At 42.3% G+C, this 23,349-nt stretch overlaps 1 protein-coding gene across 2 annotated transcripts in view; it reads right to left on the bottom strand.

Annotated features, from left to right (window-relative positions):
* The window catches only part of LOC311144530 (poly(A) RNA polymerase GLD2-like), a 76,548-nt gene that overhangs the window by 33,345 nt on the left and 19,854 nt on the right, over positions 1–23,349 (bottom strand). For both annotated transcript variants that reach the window (XM_084180556.1, XM_084180555.1), the window contains exons 10-12: positions 22,271–22,399; positions 22,084–22,127; positions 19,926–20,062 (exon numbers count right to left, since the gene is read on the bottom strand). In XM_084180556.1, coding sequence (XP_084036682.1) covers positions 19,926–20,062; positions 22,084–22,127; positions 22,271–22,399 — 310 coding nt within the window. The remainder of the gene's footprint in view (positions 1–19,925; positions 20,063–22,083; positions 22,128–22,270; positions 22,400–23,349) is intronic.

Here is a 23,349-nt window from a genome sequence, read left to right as displayed (position 1 = left end):
GACAGCATAGGCAGTTAGCTCGCAACTAGCCTAAATAGGATGACTCGTTGGGGACCACAGAGATAGATGATTGTCCGGCTGGCTGCTACTGCCTGAGCAGAGAGGACTTAAAGGAATTAAATATTTTAATCAAGTAAAGTAATGTGAATAAAATATGGTTTGTTATTAAGTGATAAGCAGGGTAGTCACTCCCATCATTGGGTTTTTGTTAATGAAATTATAAAGTCATCATACTAAAAGCAAAATATGTAATATACACTAAAATACACTACATATACACAAAAGTCTATTTCAGCCACATTCATTGCTGACAGGTGTATAAAATCGAGCACACGGCCATGCAATCTCCATATACAAACTTTGGCAGTAGAATGGCCTTAGAGCTCAGTGACTCAACGTGGCACCATCATAGGATGCCACCTTTCCAACAAGTCAGAGCTGCCCCGGTGAACTGTAAGTGCCGTTATTGTGAATAGGAAATGTCTAACAGCAACCGTGATGTGGTAGGCCACACAAGCTCAGAAACGGGACCGCCGAGTGCTGAAGCGCGTAAAAGCCATCTGTACTCGGGTTAAAATCACTCACTACAGAGTTCCAAACTGCCTCTGAAAGCAAAGTCAGCAGAAGAACATGGAAACCCATGGCCGAGCAGCCGCACACAAGCCTAACATCACCATGAGCAATGTCAAGGGTCTGCTGGAGTGGTGTAAAGCTCGACAACATTGGACTCTGGAGCAGTGGAAATGCATTCTCTGGAGTGATGAATCACGCTTCACCATCTGGCAGTCCGACGGCCGAATTTGGGTTTGGTGGATTCCAGGAGAAAGCTACCTACCCGAATGCATAGTGCCAACTGTAAAGTTTGGTGGAGAAGGAATAATGGTCTGGGGCGGTTTTTCATGGTTCGGGCTTGGCCCCTTAGTTCCAGTGAAGGGAAATCTTAACGCTACAGCATACAATGACATTCTAGACGATTCTGCGCTCTCAACTTTGTGGCAAAAGTTTGGGAAAGGCCATTTCAAATGCCCCCGGGCACAAAGCGTGGTCCATACATAAATGGTTTGTCGAGATTGGTGTGGAAGAACTTGACTGGCCTGCACAGAGCCCTGACCTCAACCCCATGAAACATCTTTGGGATGAATTGGAAAGCCGACTGCGAGCCAAGCCTAAATCGCCCCAACATTGTGCCCGACTTCACTCATGCAAGTCCCCGCAGCAATGTTCCAACAACTAGTGGAAAGCCAGAAGAGTAGAGGCTGTTAAAGCAGCAAAGGGGGACCAACTCCATATTAATGCCCATGATTTTGGAATGAGATGTTCGACGATCGGGTGTCCACATACTTTTGGTCATGTAGGGTATAAAGAGAACAGGTCCCAGTACACCTTTTGTAATATGCAGTACACCTTTTGTAATATTCAGGAAACTAGACTTGTCACCATCAAAATCACGCATTGAGTCCTATCTGACAGATAATTCTCAAACCACTTGCAAGAAGCCTGATCCATGCCTATTTCAGTCAACCTTTGAAAGAGAGTGTGATGGTCAACAGTGTCAAACGCCTTGGAAAGGGCTATAAATAAGGCAGCATAATGATTTTTATAATATAAACAATTTAACACATCATCCAAAACAAGCGTATCAGCAGAAACGGTGCTATGTCCAGGTATAAAACCGGATTGGTGCACATTAAGTGAGAAGTTAAAAAAGTTATTAGCTGACAGTTGGCCAGGGATTCTAAAACTTTAGAAAGGCAAGATAATTTGGAGATTGGACGGTGGTTATCTAAAAATCAGAAGGATATTTTCTTTTATGTAGGGGGAGGACATGTGCCGCTTTCAAGATCTTAGGGATAACACCAGAAACAATTGTCAAGTAAAAATATAGGTCACTGGTTCTGCAATAAGAGGTGTAGAGCTGCAGTAAAATGGGATTAAGTGAATCAGCCCGTATGGATTTTTTTTACATCACTCTTTAGCAAAGCACTTAGTACATCATAGACATCAAATGGTTGAAATGAAAATAAATTATGCTAGTCTGTTAGTTCTCTACAACCTGTTCTGAGGTACTAGAAGCCTCTCTAGTAGAATTATATGAATTTTCAGAGATGATCATTTCAAATAGGTGGCAAGTTTAAGCAAAATGGTTATTAAAAGCACCACACATTCCCATTTTGTCTAGTATGGGACCAGAGGCTGTCAAAACCTGCTCGGGCAACAAGCGGGTGGAGTTTTGTTTCAAAGATTTTACCACTTTCCAGAAATTATCTGGATTTCCACCACTCTCCGATACACAATTCAAGAAATATGTTGATTTTGCTTTCCTAACCAGAGATGTACATTTATTTTTCAATTGTCTGAAGGACTGCCAATCACACATATAAATCAGTCAGTCTAGCCCAAACGATTTCCCCTGTAATTTCAGACAATTCATGCGTGAACCAAGGATTAGATCGATTTAGGTATCTTAACATCTCTTATGCAGGACAATGGTCACTGAACTCAATGGCAAATATCCAATTGGCTGTACATTTATGCGGGGTATTTGGTACAATAATATCTAAGAGAGTATATTTTTCAGGATGTTTAAAGTTGGGGCGAGTTGGTTTTGTTATCAGCGGATTTAGATTTAGCTTAATACAATTATCTTTCAGCCCATCAGATACTGGCAGCAACCAAACCAGATTAAGATCACCCATTATTAATAATGAGGATTTAGCATAATTAGACAACAGGTCAGACAATTTGTTAAAAGCACATATGGAGGCCGCAGGAGGGCAATAAATTCCCACTAGTGTCAAATGAGCATTATTACCAAGGCCCACATTTAGGACTAGACATTCAAATTGCTTAGGGACAGAGCATCCATTTATGTAATGGATACAGAAACATTTAAATGGTGACACCCCCTCTTCTGCCAACTCTATCGGATCTAAAAACATTATAACCAGTCAAAGACATATCGGAGTCCGGTATTGACTTCTTTAATAAAGATTCAGCTATAACCAGAATGTCTGCGTTGGATTGAGAAGCCAGAGTTACAATAAAATCAATTTTTGAAAATCAAACTTCTAGCATTTACAGTGGGGAAAAAATAGTATTTAGTCAGCCACCAATTGTGCAAGTTCTCCCACTTAAAAAGATGAGAGAGGCCTGTAATTTTCATCATAGGTACACGTCAACTATGACAGACAAATTGAGATTTTTTTTCTCCAGAAAATCACATTGTAGGATTTTTAATGAATTTATTTGCAAATTATGGTGGAAAATAAGTATTTGGTCACCTACAAACAAGCAAGATTTCTGGCTCTCACAGACCTGTAACTTCTTCTTTAAGAGGCTCCTCTGTCCTCCACTCGTTACCTGTATTAATGGCACTTGTTTGAACTTGTTATCAGCATAAAAGACACCTGTCCACAACCTCAAACAGTCACACTCCAAACTCCACTATGGCCAAGACCAAAGAGCTGTCAAAGGACACCAGAAACAAAATTGTAGACCTGCACCAGGCTGGGAAGACTGAATCTGCAATAGGTAAGCAGCTTGGTTTGAAGAAATCAACTGTGGGAGCAATTATTAGGAAATGGAAGACATACAAAACCACTGATAATCTCCCTCGATCTGGGGCTCCACGCAAGATCTCACCCCGTGGGGTCAAAATGATCACAAGAACGGTGAGCAAAAATCCCAGAACCACACGGGGGGACCTAGTGAATGACCTGCAGAGAGCTGGGACCAAAGTAACAAAGCCTACCATCAGTAACACACTACGCCGCCAGGGACTCAAATCCTGCAGTGCCAGACGTGTCCCCCTGCTTAAGACAGTACATGTCCAGGCCCGTCTGAAGTTTGCTAGAGTGCATTTGGATGATCCAGAAGAGGATTGGGAGAATGTCATATGGTCAGATGAAACCAAAATAGAACTTTTTGGTAAAAACTCAACTCGTCGTGTTTGGAGGACAAAGAATGCTGAGTTGCATCCAAAGAACACCATACCTACTGTGAAGCATGGGGGTGGAAACATCATGCTTTGGGGCTGTTTTTCTGCAAAGGGACCAGGACGACTGATCAGTGTAAAGGAACGAATGAATGGGGCCATGTATCGTGAGATTTTGAGTGAAAACCTCCTTCCATCAGCAAGAGCATTGAAGATGAAACGTGGCTGGGTCTTTCAGCATGACAATGATCCCAAACACACCGCCCGGGCAACGAAGGAGTGGCTTCATAAGAAGCATTTCAAGGCCCTGGAGTGGCCTAGCCAGTCTCCAGATCTCAACCCCATAGAAAATCTTTGGAGGGAGTTGAAAGTCCGTGTTGCCCAGCGACAGCCCAAAAACATCACTGCTCTAGAGGAGATCTGCATGGAGGAATGGGCCAAAATACCAGCAACAGTGTGTGAAAACCTTGTTAAGACTTACAGAAAACGTTTGACCTGTGTCATTGCCAACAAAGGGTATATAACAAAGTATTGAGAAACTTTTGTTATTGACCAAATACTTATTTTCCACCATAATTTGCAAATAAATTCATAAAAAATCCTACATGTGATTTTCTGGATTTTTTTTCCTCATTGTCGGTCATAGTTGACGTGTACCTATGATGAAAATTACAGGCCTCTCTCATCTTTTTAAGTGGGAGAACTTGCACAATTGGTGGCTGACTAAATACTTTTTTCCCCACTGTACATGAATCAGTCCAAGGCCGCAGGTAATCCTCTATTAAAAAATACCATGGGGTTGACTTGAATTGGAATACAGTTGAAGTCGGAGGTTTACATACACCTTAGACAAATGCATTTAAACGCAGTTTTTCACAATTCCTGACATTTAATCCTAGTAAAAATGTCCTGTTTTAGGTCAGTTAGCATCACCACTTTATTTTAAGAATGTGAAATGTCAGAATAATAGTAGAGAGAATGATTTATTTCAGCTTTGATTTCTTTCATCACATTCCTGTGGGTCAGAAGTTCACATACACTCAATTAGTATTTGGTAGCATTGCCTTAAATTGTTTAACTTGGGTCAAACGTTTCGGGTAGCCTTCCACAAGCTTCCCTCAATAAGTTGGGTGAATTTTGGCCCATTACTCCTGACAGAGCTAGTGTAACTGAGTCAGGGTTGTAGGCCTCCTTGCTCGCACACACCCTTTCAGTTCTGCTCACACATTATCTATAGGATTGAGGTCAGGGCTTTGTGATGGTCATGCCAATACCTTGACTTTGTTGTCCTTAAGCCATTTTGCCACAACTTTGGAAGTATGCTTGGGGTCATTTGTCCATTTGGAAGACCCATTTGCGACCAAGCTTTAAACTTCCTGACTGATTTCTTGAGATGTTGCTTCAATATATCCACATTATTTTCCTTCCTCATGATGCCATCTATTTTGTGAAGTGCAGCAAAGCAGCCCAACAGCATGATGCTGCCACCCCCATGCTGCCACCCCCATGGTGTTCTTCGGCTTGCAAGCCCCCCCTTTTTCCTCCAAACATAACGATGGTCATTATGGCCAAATAGTTCTATTTTGGTTTCATCAGACCAGAGGACATTTCTCCAAAAAGTATGATCTTTGTCCCCATGTGCAGTTGCAAACCGTAGTCTGGCTTTTTTTATGGCGGTTTTGGAGCAGTGGCTTCTTCCTTGCTCAGCGGCCTTTCAGGTTATGTCGATATAGGACTCGTTTTACTGTGGATATAGATACTTTTGTAACTGTTTCCTCCAGCATCTTCACAAGGTCATTTGCTGTTCTGCGATTGATTTGCACTTTTCGCACAAAAGTATGTTAATCTCTAGGAGACAGAACGCGTCTCCTTCCTGAGCGGTATGACGGCTGCGTGGTCCCATGGTGTTTATACTTCCGTACTATTTTTTGTACAGATGAACGTGGTACCTTCAGGCATTTGGAAATTGCTCCCAAGGATGAACCAGACTTGTGGAGGTCTACAATTCTTTTTCTGAGGTCTTGCCTGATTTCTTTTGATTTTCCCATGATGTCAAGCAAAGGGACACTGAGTTTGAAGGTAGGCCTTGAAATACATCCACAGGTACACCTCCAATTGACTCATATGATGTCAATTAGCCTATCAGAAGCTTTTAAAGCCATGGCAACATTTTCTGGAATTTTCCAAGCTGTTTAATAATAATAATAATAATAAGCCATTTAGCAGACACTTTTATTCAAAGCGACTTACAGTCATGCGTGCATACATTTTTGTGTATGGGTGGTCCCGGGGATCGAACCCACTACCTTGGCGTTACAAGCGCCGTGCATTACCAGCTGAGCTACAGAGGACCACAGTCAACTTAGTGTATGTAAACTTCTGACCCACTGGAATTGTGATAGTGAATTATAAGTGAAATAATCTGTCTGTAAACAATTGTTGGACAATTTACTTGTGTCATGCACAAAGTAGATGTCCTAACCGACTTGCCAAAACTATAGTTTGTTAACAAGAAATATGTGGAGTGGTTGAAAAACAAGTTTTAATGACTACAACCTAAGTGTATGTAAACTTCCGACTTCAACTGAAGTTATTGACCATCGTTACACACACACAATTGCAAAAAAAGGTTTTGCTTTGTCATTATGGGTTACTGTGTATTTGTATGGGCAGCAGCTACTCTTCCTGGGGTCCAGCTAAATTAAGGGGGTTATACCATTTGAAAAACATTACAATACATTCACAACACTGTTAACCCTCAGGCCCCTACTCCACCACTACCACATCTACGATACAAAATCCATATGTGCATGTGTGTATAGTGCGTATTAATACCAAACTTGTTTTTGCATGGATTCCGTGACACGGTTAGCTTTTAACAGCTAGGACCACTCTTTCTTGTCCAGGAATCCTGCTTAACTGACAAGTCTGCTTGAAAGAGCCGTTAACCTAGCTAAGCTGCTAACGTTAGCCCTCAAGCTAACAAAGTTAGTCCCAGATTAGTTTTCCAATGGAACCCTCTGTCTGGAGAGTTAAATGAATGGTTCCAGCGGTGTAGGAGCTGTATCTACTACACTTTGTTTCGGGACAAACTGGATCACTCAGAGTTCCAATGCAGCAAATGTTTGCTTGCCGAGGATTATAGGCTTGGAGGTGGCTTTCTTGATCACGCAGGTAGCCAGCCTACGTAATAAACTGGGGGAAACACAGTGGAATGTTGACATTTTCTACGCCGGTGGCTGGACGGCGTTCGCGCATGTTGAATGCATCTCAGTCTTGTCATTTGTCGTTATCCAACTGGCCAGTGTTGCCAAGAGTTTGTTCGCCAGGGGAGCCATCTCCTGCCTCTCCTCCCACATATGATAGCGGAGTCGAAGGAGCACAGCAAGAGGAGCATGGCAATCAACGATGGTCGCATGTCACGAGCCGTGGAAGCCGAAGACAGCGGCCGCAAAGCAGCCTGCACTCCCAACAAGAGGCCCGGAGCAGATATAAACAACGAATAGTTTCGCCACCCTGGAGCCTGATCTTCCTGCACCTTCGTCACTGGGGGTACCTGTGTCTGCCGCCGCTGTGCCTACTCCTACTCCTTCCCCTACGATTTCGAAGTCGACAACCTTCCGTCCCTGCTCTGGAATGAGCGGGGATTCTCCATCTGTCGGAGGCCTGCACCATCCTGTGAAGCGTGGGCGAATTCCTTTCTCGCCAGCCGTGATTTTGGGCAGCTCCATGGTAAGAAATGTTAATGTCCTATCCCGGAGCTCGATATGGACATCGATCCTATCGTAGTCCATGTGGGTTTTAATGAAATTATGAAGGGCAGCTCTGAACAGTTGAAACTAGATTTCAAAGAGCTGATTGACTCTCTGGCCTGTGCCCTCACTGAATCGCAGCATTGAAAGCTTTAGCAGGATTCTCTCTCTTCACTACTGGCTATGTGATTATTGCAGCTCAATGGGTGTAACTTTTTTTGACAATTGATACCTTTTGGAAACAAAACACGTTTTATAAGGAGGATGGGATCCACCCAAATAATTTGGGTTCCTGGATCCTTTCACAGCATTATAAGACTGCGTCGAGACAATGACTTATCAATATCCCAAGCCCAGCTCAGTTAATCCCTACCATTGTGTCGCTGAGTCATCATAATGCTTTAGCAAATGTACATTATACCAGGGGCATTGGTAGACAATGTAAGTAACCTAATTAATGTCCCTCTAACTGCCCTGAATGCCTCTGCTGATCCTACAGTATGCAGCAATCATTTGTCTATGAACCAGATTGATGCTGTTAGCGCTGAGGCGGTGTGCCCTAGTAGGAAGTCCACCGTGTGCAGCTAACCCTGCACTAACATAAAGAACATGAGAATATCTACTTCTGCTTAGCTTCCCAGTAAAGCAATGAAAACAAGCAAACATCCCAGAAAAGTGATGAAAATAGTCCACGTTAACATACAGTGGGGAGAACAAGTATTTGATACACTGTTTTAAAGCTTTTCCTACTTACAAAGAATGTAGAGGTCTGTAATTTTTATCATAGGTACACTTCAACAGTGAGAGACGGAACCTAAAACAAAAATCCAGAAAATCACATTGTATGATTTTTAAGTAATTAATTTGCATTTTATTGCATGACATAAGTATTTGATCACCTACCAACCAGTAAGAATTCCGGCTCTCACAGTTAGTTAGTGTTAGTTTTTCTGTAAGAAGCCCTCCTGTTCTCCACTCATTACCTGTATTAAATGCAACTGTTTGAACTCGTTACCTGTATAAAAGACACCTGTCCACACACTCAATCAAACAGACTCCAACCTCTCCACAATGGCCAAGACCAGAGAGCTGTGTAAGGACTTCAGGGAAAAAATTGTAGACCTGCACAAGGCTGGGATGGGCTACAGGACAATAGCCAAGCAGCTTGGTGAGACGGCAACAACTGTTGGCGCAATTATTAGAAAATGGAAGAAGTTCAAGATGATGGTCAATCACCCTCGGTCTGGGGCTCCATGCAAGATCTCACCTCGTGGGGCATCAATGATCATGAGGAAGGTGAGGGATCAGCCCAGAACTACACTGCAGGACCTGGTCAATGACCTGAAGAGAGCTGGGACCACAGTCTCAAAGAAAACCATTAGTAACACCCTACGCCGTCATGGATTAAAATCCTGCAACGCACGCAAGGTCCCCCTACTCAAGCCAGCGCATGTCCAGGCCCGTCTGAAGTTTGCCAATGACCATCTGGATGATCCAGAGGAGGAATGGGAGAAGGTAATGTGGTCTGATGAGACAAAAATAGAGCTTTTTGGTCTAAACTCCACTCGCCGAGTTTGGAGGAAGAAGAAGGATGAGTACAACCCCAAGAACACCATCCCAATCGTGAAGCATGGAGGTGGAAACATCATTCTTTGGGGATGCTTTTCTGCAAAGGGGACAGGATGACTGCACCGTATTGAGGGGAGGATGGATGGGGCCATGTATCGCGAGATCTTGTCCAACAACCTCCTTTCCTCAGTAAGAGCATTGAAGATGGGTCGTGGCTGGGTCTTCCAGCATGACAACGACCCGAAACACACAGCCAGGGCAACTAAGGAGTGGCTCCGTAAGAAGCATCTCAAGGTCCTGGAGTGGCCTAGCCAGTCTCCAGACCTGAACCCAATAAGAAAATCTTTGGAGGGAGCTGAAAGTCCGTATTTCCCAGCGACAGCCCCGAAATCTGAAGGATCTGGAGAAGGTCTGTATGGAGGAGTGGGCCAAAATCCCTGCTGCAGTGTGTGCAAACCTGGTCAAGACCTACAGGAAACGTATGATCTCTGTAATTGCAAACAAAGGTTTCTGTACCAAATATTAAGTTCTGCTTTTCTGATGTATCAAATACTTATGTCATGCAATAAAATGCAAATGAATTACTTAAAAATCATACAATGTGATTTTCTGGATTTTTGTTTTAGATTCCGTCTCTCACAGTTGAAGTGTACCTATGATAAAAATTACAGACCTCTACATGCTTTGTAAGTAGGAAAACCTGCAAAATTGGCAGTGTATCAAATACTTGTTCTCCCCACTGTATGTAGCTTAAAAAACAAGGTTCATGAAATTAATAACTTGCTAGTAACAGATTACATTAATATTCTGACCATCTCTGAAACTCACAGTGGTAGCAATACAAGGTTATTACATTTACATAAAATACAGAAATGCCAGTGGTGGAGATGTTGCTGTTCATATTCAGAACCACATTCCTGTAAAGATTAGAGGATCTCATGTTAAGTAATATGGCTACAGGTTAATCTGCCAACAAGAGACAACCAAGTGCTAACAGTCAGTGTCTGGATAACATGTGTGAAATGCATGATAATGTATGTGATATCAACAGCGGAATATTTTCTGGGTGATTTCAATATTGACCGGCATTCATCAAGCTGCCCACTCAAGAAAAAGCTTACACTGTAACCAGTGCCTACAACCTGGTTCAGGTTCAAATCAAATGTTATTGGTCACATACACATATTTAGCATATGTTATTGCGGGTGTAGCGAAATGCTTGTGTTCCTTGCTCCAAAAGTGCAGTAGTATCTAACAATTCACAACAATACTGTGGGGATCTAGATGTGATGACTATCTTAGAAGGAATGCATTAATGATTAAACATAATGGGTTTGTACTGTACTGATATACATTGTTTCACATAACAAGCTGTGATTCATCTGAGGAACGTTAGGGGGTAGGATGAGATAAGACTTGTATTTCTCACAGACACGAACACTGCCTCTTTGTTAAACCACGCTCAAGGACGTAGGTACAGGGGAACAGTGTCTATGGGTGCTGACTCTACAGGTTGTGATGATAACAACTTATGCCTGGCAACAGTGTGCAACAGTGGAGCGCCAAGGGTCTGGGACCAGCCTGTGCGCCAACGGATAGGCTGAGTAAGTCTAAACCACGCTCAGTCTCTACTCTGATTGGCCAGCAGGGAGCGGGAACTATCTCTGTCAGACTATTTTAAGAAGAACTCATAACAATGGCTTAGTTCTCTGAGTGCCCTGTGTGGTATTTCAGTGGACCCGTATATACGAACATCATATTTACCATTGAAGTGGTTTGCATTAATTAAAATACTAGTCTATTTTAGAAGACGTGTATTGACCTCTTTTGTTCCTAATACCAGATTTGAATTGACGCAACTTAACAATACACAAATCTGAAAGTAAAAGAATGGAATAAAGAAATATATAAATATTAGGACAAGCAATGTCGAAGTGGCATTGACTAAATACAGTAGAATAGAATACAGTATATACATATGAGATGAGTAAAGCAGTATGTAAACATTATGAAAGTGACTAGTGTTCTGTTGTAGAATTACAACATTATGTTAATCACATTACTTTTATATTAGAACGTATTCCTATATTAGTACATTCACACTGTCTGTTCTTCTGAGAGGCAACATAATAGGGTTTTTAGAACTCGCATGCGTCTGTGGGAACTGAGATGAGCATCTGAGATTGAACTGACAGTCGATTTCCAATGGCTTGGTGATTAGACAACATTTCATTACATGATTAGTGTCTGTGTGCCTGTCTGTCGGTGCCAGGAAGACCCAATCTCCAGTTTATTTATCCCATATGATAGATGAATACTGGACTCCATCATTCTGAGAAAAGGACTTAGTATCCTATGTTGCATTAGTATTTTTGTATAAACAAGCAGTAAATGAACTAGAGACATATATTTGGCACCATGTAAATCTTGATGTCTGTTGCATGAGAGCACAATGTACCTTTGTATAATTTCACATATCTGTTCTTCGTCAACAAGGACTCAGGAAGACTATAAAGAGTTGTAACCGAATCCTGTTTATTTGGGCTTTAAACTCTATACCATTGGGTGACCGTTCCCACTCCATTACTGCAGTAATTAATACAGTTCAATTGTTTTGAGGATATCTAAAAGTCTCTCCTTTGATTAGAATAATTACCACGACAGTTCCATTATTAAAGTGGCCAGTGATTCCATGTATATGTATATAGGGCAGCAGCCTCTAAGGTGCAGGGTTGAGTAGCCGGGTGTTACCGGGCTAGTGATGGCTATTTAACAGTCTGATTGCCTTGAGATAGAAGCTGTTTTTCCAGTCACTCTGTCCCAGCTCTGATGCACCTGTACTGACCTCGCCTTCTGGATGATAGCGGGGTGAACAGGCCGTGGCTTGGGTGGTTGATGTCCTTGGTTATCTTTTTGGCCTTCCTGTGACATCGGGTGCTGTAGGTGTCCTGGAGGGCAGGCAGCGTACCACCCTCTGGAGAGCCCTGCGGTTGCGGGCGGTGCAGTTGCCGTAACAGGCGGTGATAAAGCCCGACAGGATGCTCTCAATTGTGCATCTGTAAAAATGTATGAGGGTCTTAGGCGCTGTTGCACCTTCACACCACACTGTCTGTGTGGGTGGACCATTTCAGATTGTCAGTTATGAGTACGCCGAGGAACTTGAAGCTTTCCACCTTCTCCACTGCGGTACCGTCGATGTGGATAGGGACGTGCTCCCTCTGCTGTTTCCTGAAGTACACGATTAGTTCCTTCATTTTGTTGACGTTGAGAGAGATTATTTTCCTGACCCCACTCTGCCAGGGCCTTCACATCCTACCTGTAGGCTGTCTCGTAATTGTTGGTAATCAAGCCTACTACTGTTGTGTCGTCTGCAAACTTGATGATTGAGTTGGAGGCGTGCGTGGCCACGCAGTCCTGGGTGAACAGGGAGTACAGGAGGGGGCTGAGCACTCACCCTTGTGGAGATGCTGTATTGAGGATTAGCGAAGTGGAGATGTTGTTTCCTACCTTCACCACCTGGGGGTCGCCCGTCAGGAAGTCCAGGACCAGTTGCACAGGGACGGGTTCAGACCCAGGGCCCCGAGCTTAATGATGAGCTTGGAGGGTACTATTGTGTTGAAGGCTGAGCTATAGTCAATGAACAGCATTCTGACGTAGGTATTCCTCTTGTCCAGATGGGATAGGGCAGTGTGCAGTGCGATGGCGATTACACCGTCTGTGGATTTATTGGTGCGGTAAGAAAATTGAAGTGGGTCTTGGGTGTCAGGTAAGGTTGAGGTGATATGATGACAGACGTGAGTGCTACGGGCCATAGTCATTTAGTTCAGTTACCTTTGCTTTCTTGGGTACAGGAACAACAGTGGACATCTTGAAGCAAGTGGGGACAGCAGACTGGGATAGGGAGAGATTGAATATGTCCATAAACACTCCAGCCAGCTGGACTGCGCATGCTCTGAGGACATGGCTAGGGATGCCATCTGGGCCGGCAGCCTTGCGAGGGTTAACATGCTTTAATGTCTTACTCACGTCGGCCACGGAGAACGAGAGCCCACAGTCCTTGGGAGCAGGCCGCGTCGGTGGCACTGTGTTATCCTCAAAGTGGGCGAAGAAAGTGTTTAGCTTGTCTGGGAGTAAGATGTCGGTGTCCGCGACTTGGCTGGTTATCCCTTTGTAATCCATGATTGTCTGTAGACCCTGCCACATACATCTCGTGTCTGAGCCATTGAATTGTGACTCCACTTTGTCTCTGTACTGACATTTTGCCTGTTTGATTGCCTTACGGAGGGAATAACTACACTGTTTGTATTCAACCATATTCCCAGTCACCTTGCCATGGTTAAATGCGGTGGATCGTGCTTTCAGTTTTGCGCAAATGCTGCCATCTATCCACGGTTTCTGGTTTGGGTAGGTTTTAATAGTCACTGTTGGAACAACATCCCCTATACACTTCCTGATGAACTCAGTCACTGTGTCAATGTAAGCATCAATGTTATTCTCAAAGGCTACCCGGAATATATCCCAAAATAATCTTGAAGCATGGATTCCGATTGGTCAGACCAGTGTTGACTAGACCTTAGCATGGGTACTTCCTGTTTGAGTTTCTGCCTGTAGGAAGGGAGGAGCAAAATTGAGTCGTGATCTGATTTGCCGAAGGGAGGGCAGGGGAGGGCCTTGTAGGCATCTCGAAAAGGCGAGTAGCAGTGATCTAGTGTTTTCCTTAAACGAGTACTACAGTCAATGTGTTGATAGAACTTCAGTAGCGTTTTCCTTAAATTTGCTTTATTAAAATCCCCAGCTACAATAAATGCGGTCTCAGGATATGTGGTTTCCAGTTTGCATAAAGTTCAGTGTAGTTCCTTGAGGGCCGTCGTGGTATCGGCTTGAGGGGGAATATACACGTCTGTGACAATAACCGAAGAGAACTCTTTGGAGGTAATACGGTCGGCATTTGATTGTGAGGTATTCTAGGTCGGGTGAACAAAAGGACTTGAGTTTCTGTATGTTATCAAAATCACACCATGAGTAGTTAATCATGAAGTATACACCCCCACCTATCTTCTTCCCGGAGAGTTCTTTATTCCTGTCTGCGCGATGAACTAAGAACCCAGCTGGCTGTATGGACATGGACAGTATATCCCGAGAGAGCCATGATTCCGTGAAACAGAGTATGTTACAGTCCCTGACGTCTCTATGGAAGGAGATCCTCTCCCTGAGCTCATCTATTTTATTGTCCAGAGACTGAACATTAGCAAATATACTCGGAAGCGGTGGATGGTGTGCCCGCCTCCTGAGTCGGACTAAAAGTCAGCTAGCAGAGACAACTTGGAGCAGCCTCTGGGATAAGTTAAATTGCCCTGGGGGGTACGAACAAAGAATCCAATTTAGGAAAGTCGTATTCCTGGTCGTAATGCTGGTGAGTTACCGCCGCTCTGATATCCAAAAGTTATTTCCGTCTGTATGTAATTACATTCTGGGCTAATAATGTAAGAAATAACACATTAAAAACACTGCAAAGTTGCTAAGGAGCTAGAAGCAGAGCTCCCATGTCTGTCAGCGCCATGATCACTTAAGAGAAAGCTGCAAACTGTAACCAGTGCCTGCAACCTGGTTCAGGTTATCAGTCAACCTACCAGGGTAGTTACAAACAGCACAGGAATGAAATCAACATGTATTGATCACATTATTACTAATGCTGCAGAAATGTGCTTGAAAGCAGTATCCAGATCCATTGGATGTAGTGATCACAATATAGTAGCCATACAGTGAGGGAAAAAAATATTTGATCCCCTGCTGATTTTGTACTTTTTCCCACTGACAAAGACATGATCAGTCTATAATTTTAATGGTAGATTTATGAACAGTGAACAGTGAGAGATAGAATAACAACAAAAAAATCCAGAAAAACGCATGTCAAAAATGTTATGAATTGATTTGCATTTTAAATGAGGGAAATACGTATTTGACCCCTCTGCAAAACATGACTTAGTACTTGGTGGGAAAACCCTTGTTGGCAATCACAAAGGTCAGATGTTTCTTGTAGTTGGCCACCAGGTTTTCACACATCTCAGGAGGGATTTTGTCCCACTCCTCTTTGCAGATCTTCTCCAAGTCATTAAGGTTTCGAGGTTGACGTTTGGCAACTCAAACCTTCAGCTCCCTCCACAGATTTTCTATGGGATTAAGGTCTGGAGACTGGCTAGGCCACTCCAGAACCTTAATGTGCTTCTTCTTGAGCCACTCCTTTGTTGCCTTGGCCGTGTGTTTTGGGTCATTGTCATGCTGCAATACCCATCCACGACCCATTTTCAATGCCCTGGCTGAAGGAAGGAGGTTCTCACCCAAGATTTGACAGTACATGGCCCCGTCCATCATCCCTTTGATGCAGTGAAGTTGTTTCCAACGTCATGTTTGACGGTGGGGATGGTGTTGTTGGGGTCATAGGCAGCATTCCTCCACCTCCAAACACGGCGAGTTGAGTTGATGCCAAAGAGCTTGATTTTGGTCTCATCTGACCACAACACCTTCACCCAGTTCTCCTCTGAATCATTCAGATGTTAATTGGCAAACAGACGGGCATGTATATGTGCTTTCTTGAGCAGGGGGACCTTGCCGGCGCTGCAGGATTTCAGTCCTTCACGGTGTAGTGTGTTACCAATTGTTTTCTTGGTGACTATGGTCCCAGCTGCCTTGAGATCATTGACAAGATCCTCCCGTGCAGTTCTGGGCTGATTCCTCACCCCTCTCATGATCATTGCAACTCCACGAGGTGAGATCTTGCATGGAGCCCCAGGCCGAGGAATATTGACAGGTCTTTTGTGTTTCTTCCATTTGCGAATAATCGCACCAACTGTTGTCACCTTCTCACCAAGCTGCTTGGTGATGGTCTTGTAGCCCATTCCAGCCTTGTGTAGGTCTTCAGTCTTGTCCCCGACATCCTTGGAGAGCTCTTTGGTCTTGGCCATGGTGGAGAGTTTGGAATCTGATTGATTGATTGCTTCTGTGGACAGGCGTCTTTCATACAGGTAACAAGCTGAGATTAGGAGCACTCCCTTTAAGAGTGTGCTCCTAATCTCAGCTCGTTACCTGTATAAAAAGACACCTGGGAAAGAAATCTTTCTGATTGAGAGGGGGTCAAATACTTATTTCCCTCATTAAAATGCAAATCAATTTATAACATTTTTGACATGCGTTTTTCTGGATTTTATTGTTGTTATTCTGTCTCTCACTGTTCAAATAAACCTACCATTAAAATTATAGACTGATCATTTCTTTGTCAGTGGGCAAATGTACAAAATCAGCAGGGGATCAAATACTTTTTTCCCTTACTGCATCTTCAAAAACAAAAGATCCAAAGGCTGGGACTAATATAGTGCATAACAGGGTCATACAATTTGTTTTGCAGTGATTCCTATGTCGTTGATGTAAATAATATTTGTTGGTCCGTGGCGTGTAATGAAGAGAAAACAGACGTTGCACTTGACACATTTATGAAATTGCTTATCCCAGTTACTAATAAGCATGCAACCATTAAGGAAATGACAAAAAAACTTAAATCCCTGTGGATTGATGAGGAATTGAAAAATTGTATGGTTGAGAGGGATGAGGCAAAAGGAATGGCAAATAAGTCTGGCTGCACAACCGATTGGCAAACGCATTGCAAATTGAGAAATCATGTGACTAAACTGAATAAAATTACAAAATAACTACACTATGAAACAAAGATAAATGACAAAGAATGATAGTAAAAAGCTTTGGAGCACCTTAAATGAAATTATGGGCAAAAAGGCAAACTCAGCTCCATCATTCATTGAATCATATGGCTCATTCATTACAAAACCGACTGATATTGCCAACTACTTTAATTATTTTTTTCATTGGCAGGGAGTTTTGTCGCACCTGGACTACTGTTCAGTCGTGTGGTCAGCTGCCACAAAGAGGGACTTAGGAAAATTGTAATTGGCTCAGAACAGGGCAGCACGACTGGCCCTTGGATGTACACAGAGTGCAAACATCAATACGTCAATCACTCCTGGCTCAAGGCAGAGAAGAGGTTGACTTCCTCACTACTTGTATTTGTGAGAGCTGTCTGTTTAACCGACTAGCACACAGCTCAGACACCCATGCATACCCCACAAGACATGCCACAGGTCTCTTCACAGTCCCCAAGTCCAGAACAGACTATGGGAGGCGCACAGTACTACACAGAGCCATGACTACATGGAACTCTATTCCACATCAGGTAACTGATCCAAGCAGTAAAATCAGATTTAAAAAAACTATAAAAATACACCTTATTGAACAGCGGGACTGTGAAGCAAAACAAACATAGGCACAGACACATGCATACACACGATAACATACGCACTATACACACGTACACATGGATTTTGTGTTGTAGATATGTGGTAGTAGAGTATGGACCTGAGGGCACACAGTGTGTTGTGAATTCTGTAATTAATTTATTGTCATGTTTTTAAAATTTCATTACTGCCTTAATTTTGCCGGACCCCAGGAAGAGTAGCTAATGGGGATCCATAATAAATACAAATGTTATCGTGTGTGTGTGTGTGCATGCATGTGTCTATGTTTGTGTTACTTCACAGTCCCTGCTGTTCCATAAGGTGTATTTTTATCTGTTTTTTTAAATCTACATTTTTACTGCTTGCATTAGTTACTTGCATCAGCACTGAAGTCTAACAGCCCCCACAATCTTTTTATCATACATTTCTCTCAGCCAATCATCAGTCATTTGTGTAAGTGCTGTGCTTGCTGAATGTCCTTCTCTATAAGCGTGCTGAAAGTCTGTTGTCAAGTTGTTTACTGTAAAATAGCATTGTATCTGGTCAAACACACTTTTTTCCAAAACTTTACTAAGGGTTGGTAACAGGCTGATTGGTCGGCTATTTGAGCCAGTAAAGGGGGCTTTACTATTGTTAGGTAGCGGAATTACTTTTGCTTCCCTCCAGGCCTAGGGGCACACACTTTCTAGTAGGCTTAAATTGAAACTATGGCAAATAGGAGTGGCAATATCGTCCGCTATTATCCTCAGTAACTTTCCATCCAAGTTGTCAGACCCCGGTGGCTTGTCATTGTTGATAGACAACAATACGTTTTTCACCTCTTCCACACTCACTTTACGGAAATGAAAATTACAACGCTCGACTTTCATAATTTGGTCAGATATACTTGGATGTGTAGTGTCAGCATTTGTTGCTGGCATGTCATACCTAAGTTTGGCAAGATTAGCAATTAAAAAATCATTAAAGTAGTTGGCAATATCAGTCGGTTTTGGATTGAATGAGCCATCTGATTCAATGAATGATAGAGCTGAGTTTGCCTTTTTGCCCATAATTTCATTTAAGATGCTCCAAAGCTTTTTACTATCATTCTTTATGTCATTTATCTTTTTTTTTCATAGTATAGTTTACTATTTTTATTCAGTTTAGCCACATGATTTCTCAATTTGCAATACGTTTGCCAATCAGTTGTGCAGCCAGACTTATTTGCCATTCCTTTTGCCTCATCCCTCTCAACCATACCATTTTTAAATTCCTCATCAATCCAAAGGGATTTAACAGTTTTTACAGTCATTTTCTTAATAGGTGCATGCTTAGTAACTGGAATAAGCAATTTCATGAATGTGTCAAATGCAGCGTCTGTTTGCTCCTCATTACACACCACGGACCAAGAAATATTATTTATATCAACAACATAGGAATCACTACAAAACTGTAACCAGGTTGCAGGCACTGGTTACAGTGGTTACAGTTTGAAGCTCTCTCTTAAGTGGACAGCTTGATGAAAGCCAGTCAATATTTAAAATCAGAGATCAAATACATTATTAAGCATTTCACACGTTATCCAAATACTGACTGTTAGCACTTGGTGGTCTATAGCAGTTTCCCATCAATCTGTGTGTAAATTGATGAGGGAAACAAACAATTTAATCCATCTTAGAATAAGGCAGTAATGTAACAAAATGTGGAAAAAGTCATGGGGTCTGAAAACTTTCCAAATTCAGACCCTTTAATCAGTACTTTGTTGAAGCACCTTTGGCAGCGATGTCTCGTTATTGTGACAATAAATAAATAAGTACATTTGTGACCCATTTGTCCATGTTTCTTGGGGATGTTTCGATCCTATCCTTAAAAATGGCAAGGTCTTGAGATATTCTGAACTCATCCAGTGGTATAAGCACTGTTTTATTTCTCTGCAAATCGATGTGTGTGTACACTCTATAACAGCTCAAGACATGGTTATGACGCCCATAAGTCCATGTATTGTAATTATGACACAAAGGTTTGTAACATCTAGTATGTAGACTCCTAAATAGCATGTTATAGCACATGACATGAGTGGTCATACAGCATGTGTTATAGCAACAGTTGAGAGCACATGACAACAGTCATCTATAACACCAATTACAACTAGCTTTACATCTGCCGTTGCTCATAATTTAATAATTGTAGATAACTTAAACACCTTATGATGAATGTTATGTGTTATGTAGCTTTTATAAAGTCTTTATGGACTGATAGAGTTTAATTGTCACCTACAGTAAAGAGGCGGCGACTTTACTTACCTGATGACATTGCTGTAGTACGAGTTTGAGGATTATTTGAAGGCTCATACCTGAAGAAAGTACTTCAGGAATATTTGAGCAGTATTACCTAAAGACAGAGGCGTAGTACTTGAGGAAGCCCAGCAGCAGCTCTCCCAGGGAGGCCTGGTTGGACGAGGAGTAGGGGGGGATGTCTCTAGGACCTTCAGGCACCAGGTGGATGTCCATGGAGGGACGGAAAGAATCCTGAAACAGCAGGGATGTATTCATCAGCGACACCGTTGGAAATTGTTTTGCACCGTAGCAAAAAGTTTTGCAACAAACCCCCCGCCCCCAAAAAAAACACAGGACGGAATCGCGGAATCCAGACAATAAAACGGAATTGAACAATACATCTTTCTTTTTTTTTTACTTAGTAGAAAATCTATTAAATGTTTTGAACTTATTAGAATGTAGTTAAATTCCACTAGTTTTTCATAGAGCAAGCATCAGTCATTCATATTTCCTGCAACTTTCCGAAGAAGTCACGGCATTGGGAATGCGCTCGTTTGTGTTTTGTAGCCAGATGGCATGCTGAAAAACGTATTTCTAAAGGCTTTCCAAAAACGTTTCGAATTAAATGTTGACTGCAAAGTAGGCCTAGCTGGCAGAATGATATCATGATGATCAATCGGGGGGGGGGGCATCGCGTGTAGTACAGAAACATCGCTAGCCAAACACGTCTCTTACTTTATTAGATTTTTTTCCCAGACCACAAAAGTAGTCTCCTGATGTAGTTTAAGCATTGTTGTGGATTTAGAACAGCCAATGTAGTTGTTTTTCTATTCAGAGGAAGGCCCTCAAAATTGTCAAAGACTCCAGCCACCCTAGTCATAGACTGTTCTCTCTGCTACCGCACGGCAAGCGGTACCGGAGTGCCAAGTCTAGGTCCAAAAGACTTCTCAACAGCTTCTACCCCCAAGCCATAAGACTCCTGAACAGCTAATCATGGCTACCCGGACTATTTGCACTGCCCCCCCACCCCATCCTTTTTACGCTGCTGCTACTCTGTTAAGTATTTATGCATAGTCACTTTAACTCTACCCACATGTACATATTACCTCAACTACCTCAACTAGCCGGTGCCCCCGCACATTGACAATGCAACGGTACCCCCCTGTATATATAGCCTCCCTACTGTCACTTTATTTTACTGTATATATAGCCTCCCTACTGTCACTTTATTTTACTTCTGCTCTTTTTTTCTCAACACTTTTTTGTTGTTGTTTTATTCTTACTTTTTTGTTTAAAATAAATGCACTGTTGGTTAAGGGCTGTAAGTAAGCATTTCACTGTAATGTCTGCACCTGTTGTATTCGGCGCATGTGACCAATAAAATTTGATTTGATTTAGTGTGATTTGGAGAGTGAAAACCTGAAAAAACTGGGGGAAATACAAAACCTGAAAAAACAAATAGACAAAATGGAATTTGGCAAAAATAATATGTCAGAATGTCATAACAGCTGACATAACCCTGTCATGACCCATATATTTACACCTGTTGTGACATATTGCGTTATTGTATGGCTGGTTATGACACCCATTGGTGTGTACATCGGAGTTAATATAGCCTTTGTTGTCTATTCACTGCAACGCCGGCGGGTTTTGGACTTTAACCCCTTTTAAACATTGTGTGTGTTGACTTCTATTTCTTCTGCATCCGTTGCTACCAACCATTAATCTGTGTGATTAACGAGGGCTGAACTACAGCTGTGTTTGTGAGACAAGGGCAGATCCCTTAGGGAACCTGGGACGGGTCTTTTTACAAAAACGTCTGTACAGTACGTAATGGTTTGAGCTACAAACTATGAAAAGCTGACTCTCACAAATACACGTTTGGCTCTATTACGCTCACAAGCAACACAAAGAGTCATTAGAAAGTAAGGGTTTCTTCTTCATAGAACATCCTAGGAACACCAGACTCCACACAGTTGTCACTGACTAGTTGGATATTCATTTCCCACTGAGCAAACAATCTGTCCTTACAGCATTCATAGAAATTCATTTATATTGACATTTGTCAAAAAATCTCATGAATGCAACCGTTTGTCAAATAGTTGTGTGTTCTACTTGTAGACCTGGTTGTCCTGAAAATAAAATGGTAAAACACTTAATTGTGAGGCTAAATATAAGGGCATGCAGATAAATTAAAGTCAAATAATGAAAATGCGAATTTTTGCTGGGGTCTCGGGACTGATAGGGTTAAGAGTCAATGTTAATTCCCTTACCGGATATTCCTTCTGCAGAGAGGGAATGACTGGTTCAGGCAGAGCTGTAGAGACATGCACACTGGGTTAAACAGTGTAGTGGTTTCCATGGACAAAGGAATGTCAGAGGTATATCGCAGTTAGTGCAGGACCATGAGCACTGTGTGTGTGTGTGTGTGTGTATGTATGTGTTTGTGCGTTCACTCACTCTGAAGGTAGTGTAGTACCATCAGTACTAGAGTGTAGCTGCTGAGTGTTCCTTTGCTGGCATCGTTTATCCCGTGATGTCTGGCCCACCTCTTAATCACCAGAATGATGGGACGCACACGCCGCTCAGCTACAGAGACAGAGAGAGCTGAGGCTAGTACAGCAGTTTAACATAGAGAACACATGTCCAGCACATTGTGCGTAACAGGGTTAGAAATGCTCCTTATTGAAAAGTGACTTTCACCTAAATTATCTGTTTCTGATATTATTCATGTGTGAGTGGCGTAATGTGGTAGTGCAGTTCTGTGGTTACTCTAGAAAATCATCTGAATAGAAAGGATAATACCCACAGTAAACACAGTTTAGATTAGAGAGGACGCGGGGGGGCCCAGACAGATTATGTGGGAGCGGGTGGTCAGACAGACAACTTTGGGATTAAATGTTTTCAGTGTAAGCTTAAGACTAAAACCAGATATACAGTATGTTGAAAATATAAATGGAGCTATATACGGTATGTTTAAATGAGATCATATTTCAGAACAAAAATCAAAAATCTAATTCAAAAAATTTCATAGCATGGGACACCATTTGATTTGATTATGTTTTGAGTCACTTACAGTGAATTCAGAAAGTATTCAGACCATTTCCCTTTTTCCACATTTTGTTACGTTAGACTTATTTTTTTCCTTCATCAATCTACACACAATACCCCATAATGACAAAGCAAAAACTGGTTTTAGACATTTTTGCAAATTAGTTTTTTTTTTTAACCACAGAAAAACCACATTTACATAAGTATTCAGGCCATTTACTCAGTACTTTGTTGAAGTACCTTTGGCAGCGATTGCAGCCTCGAGTCTTATTAGGAATGATGCTACAAGCTTGGCACACCTGTATTTGGAGAGTTACTCCCATTCTTCTCTGCAGATCCTCTCAAGCTCTGTCAGGTTGGAAGGAGAGCATCGCTGCACAGCTATTTTCAGGTCTCTCCAGAGATGTTCGATCGGGTTCAAGTCTGGGCTCTGGCTGGGCCACTCAAGGACATTCAGAGACTTGTCCCGAAGCCGATCCTGCATTGTC

Source organism: Coregonus lavaretus, assembly GCF_964263955.1.
Source record: "Coregonus lavaretus genome assembly, chromosome: 17".
NCBI classification, from domain to species: domain Eukaryota; kingdom Metazoa; phylum Chordata; class Actinopteri; order Salmoniformes; family Salmonidae; genus Coregonus; species Coregonus lavaretus.
This window is presented reverse-complemented; position numbering and strand designations above follow the sequence as displayed.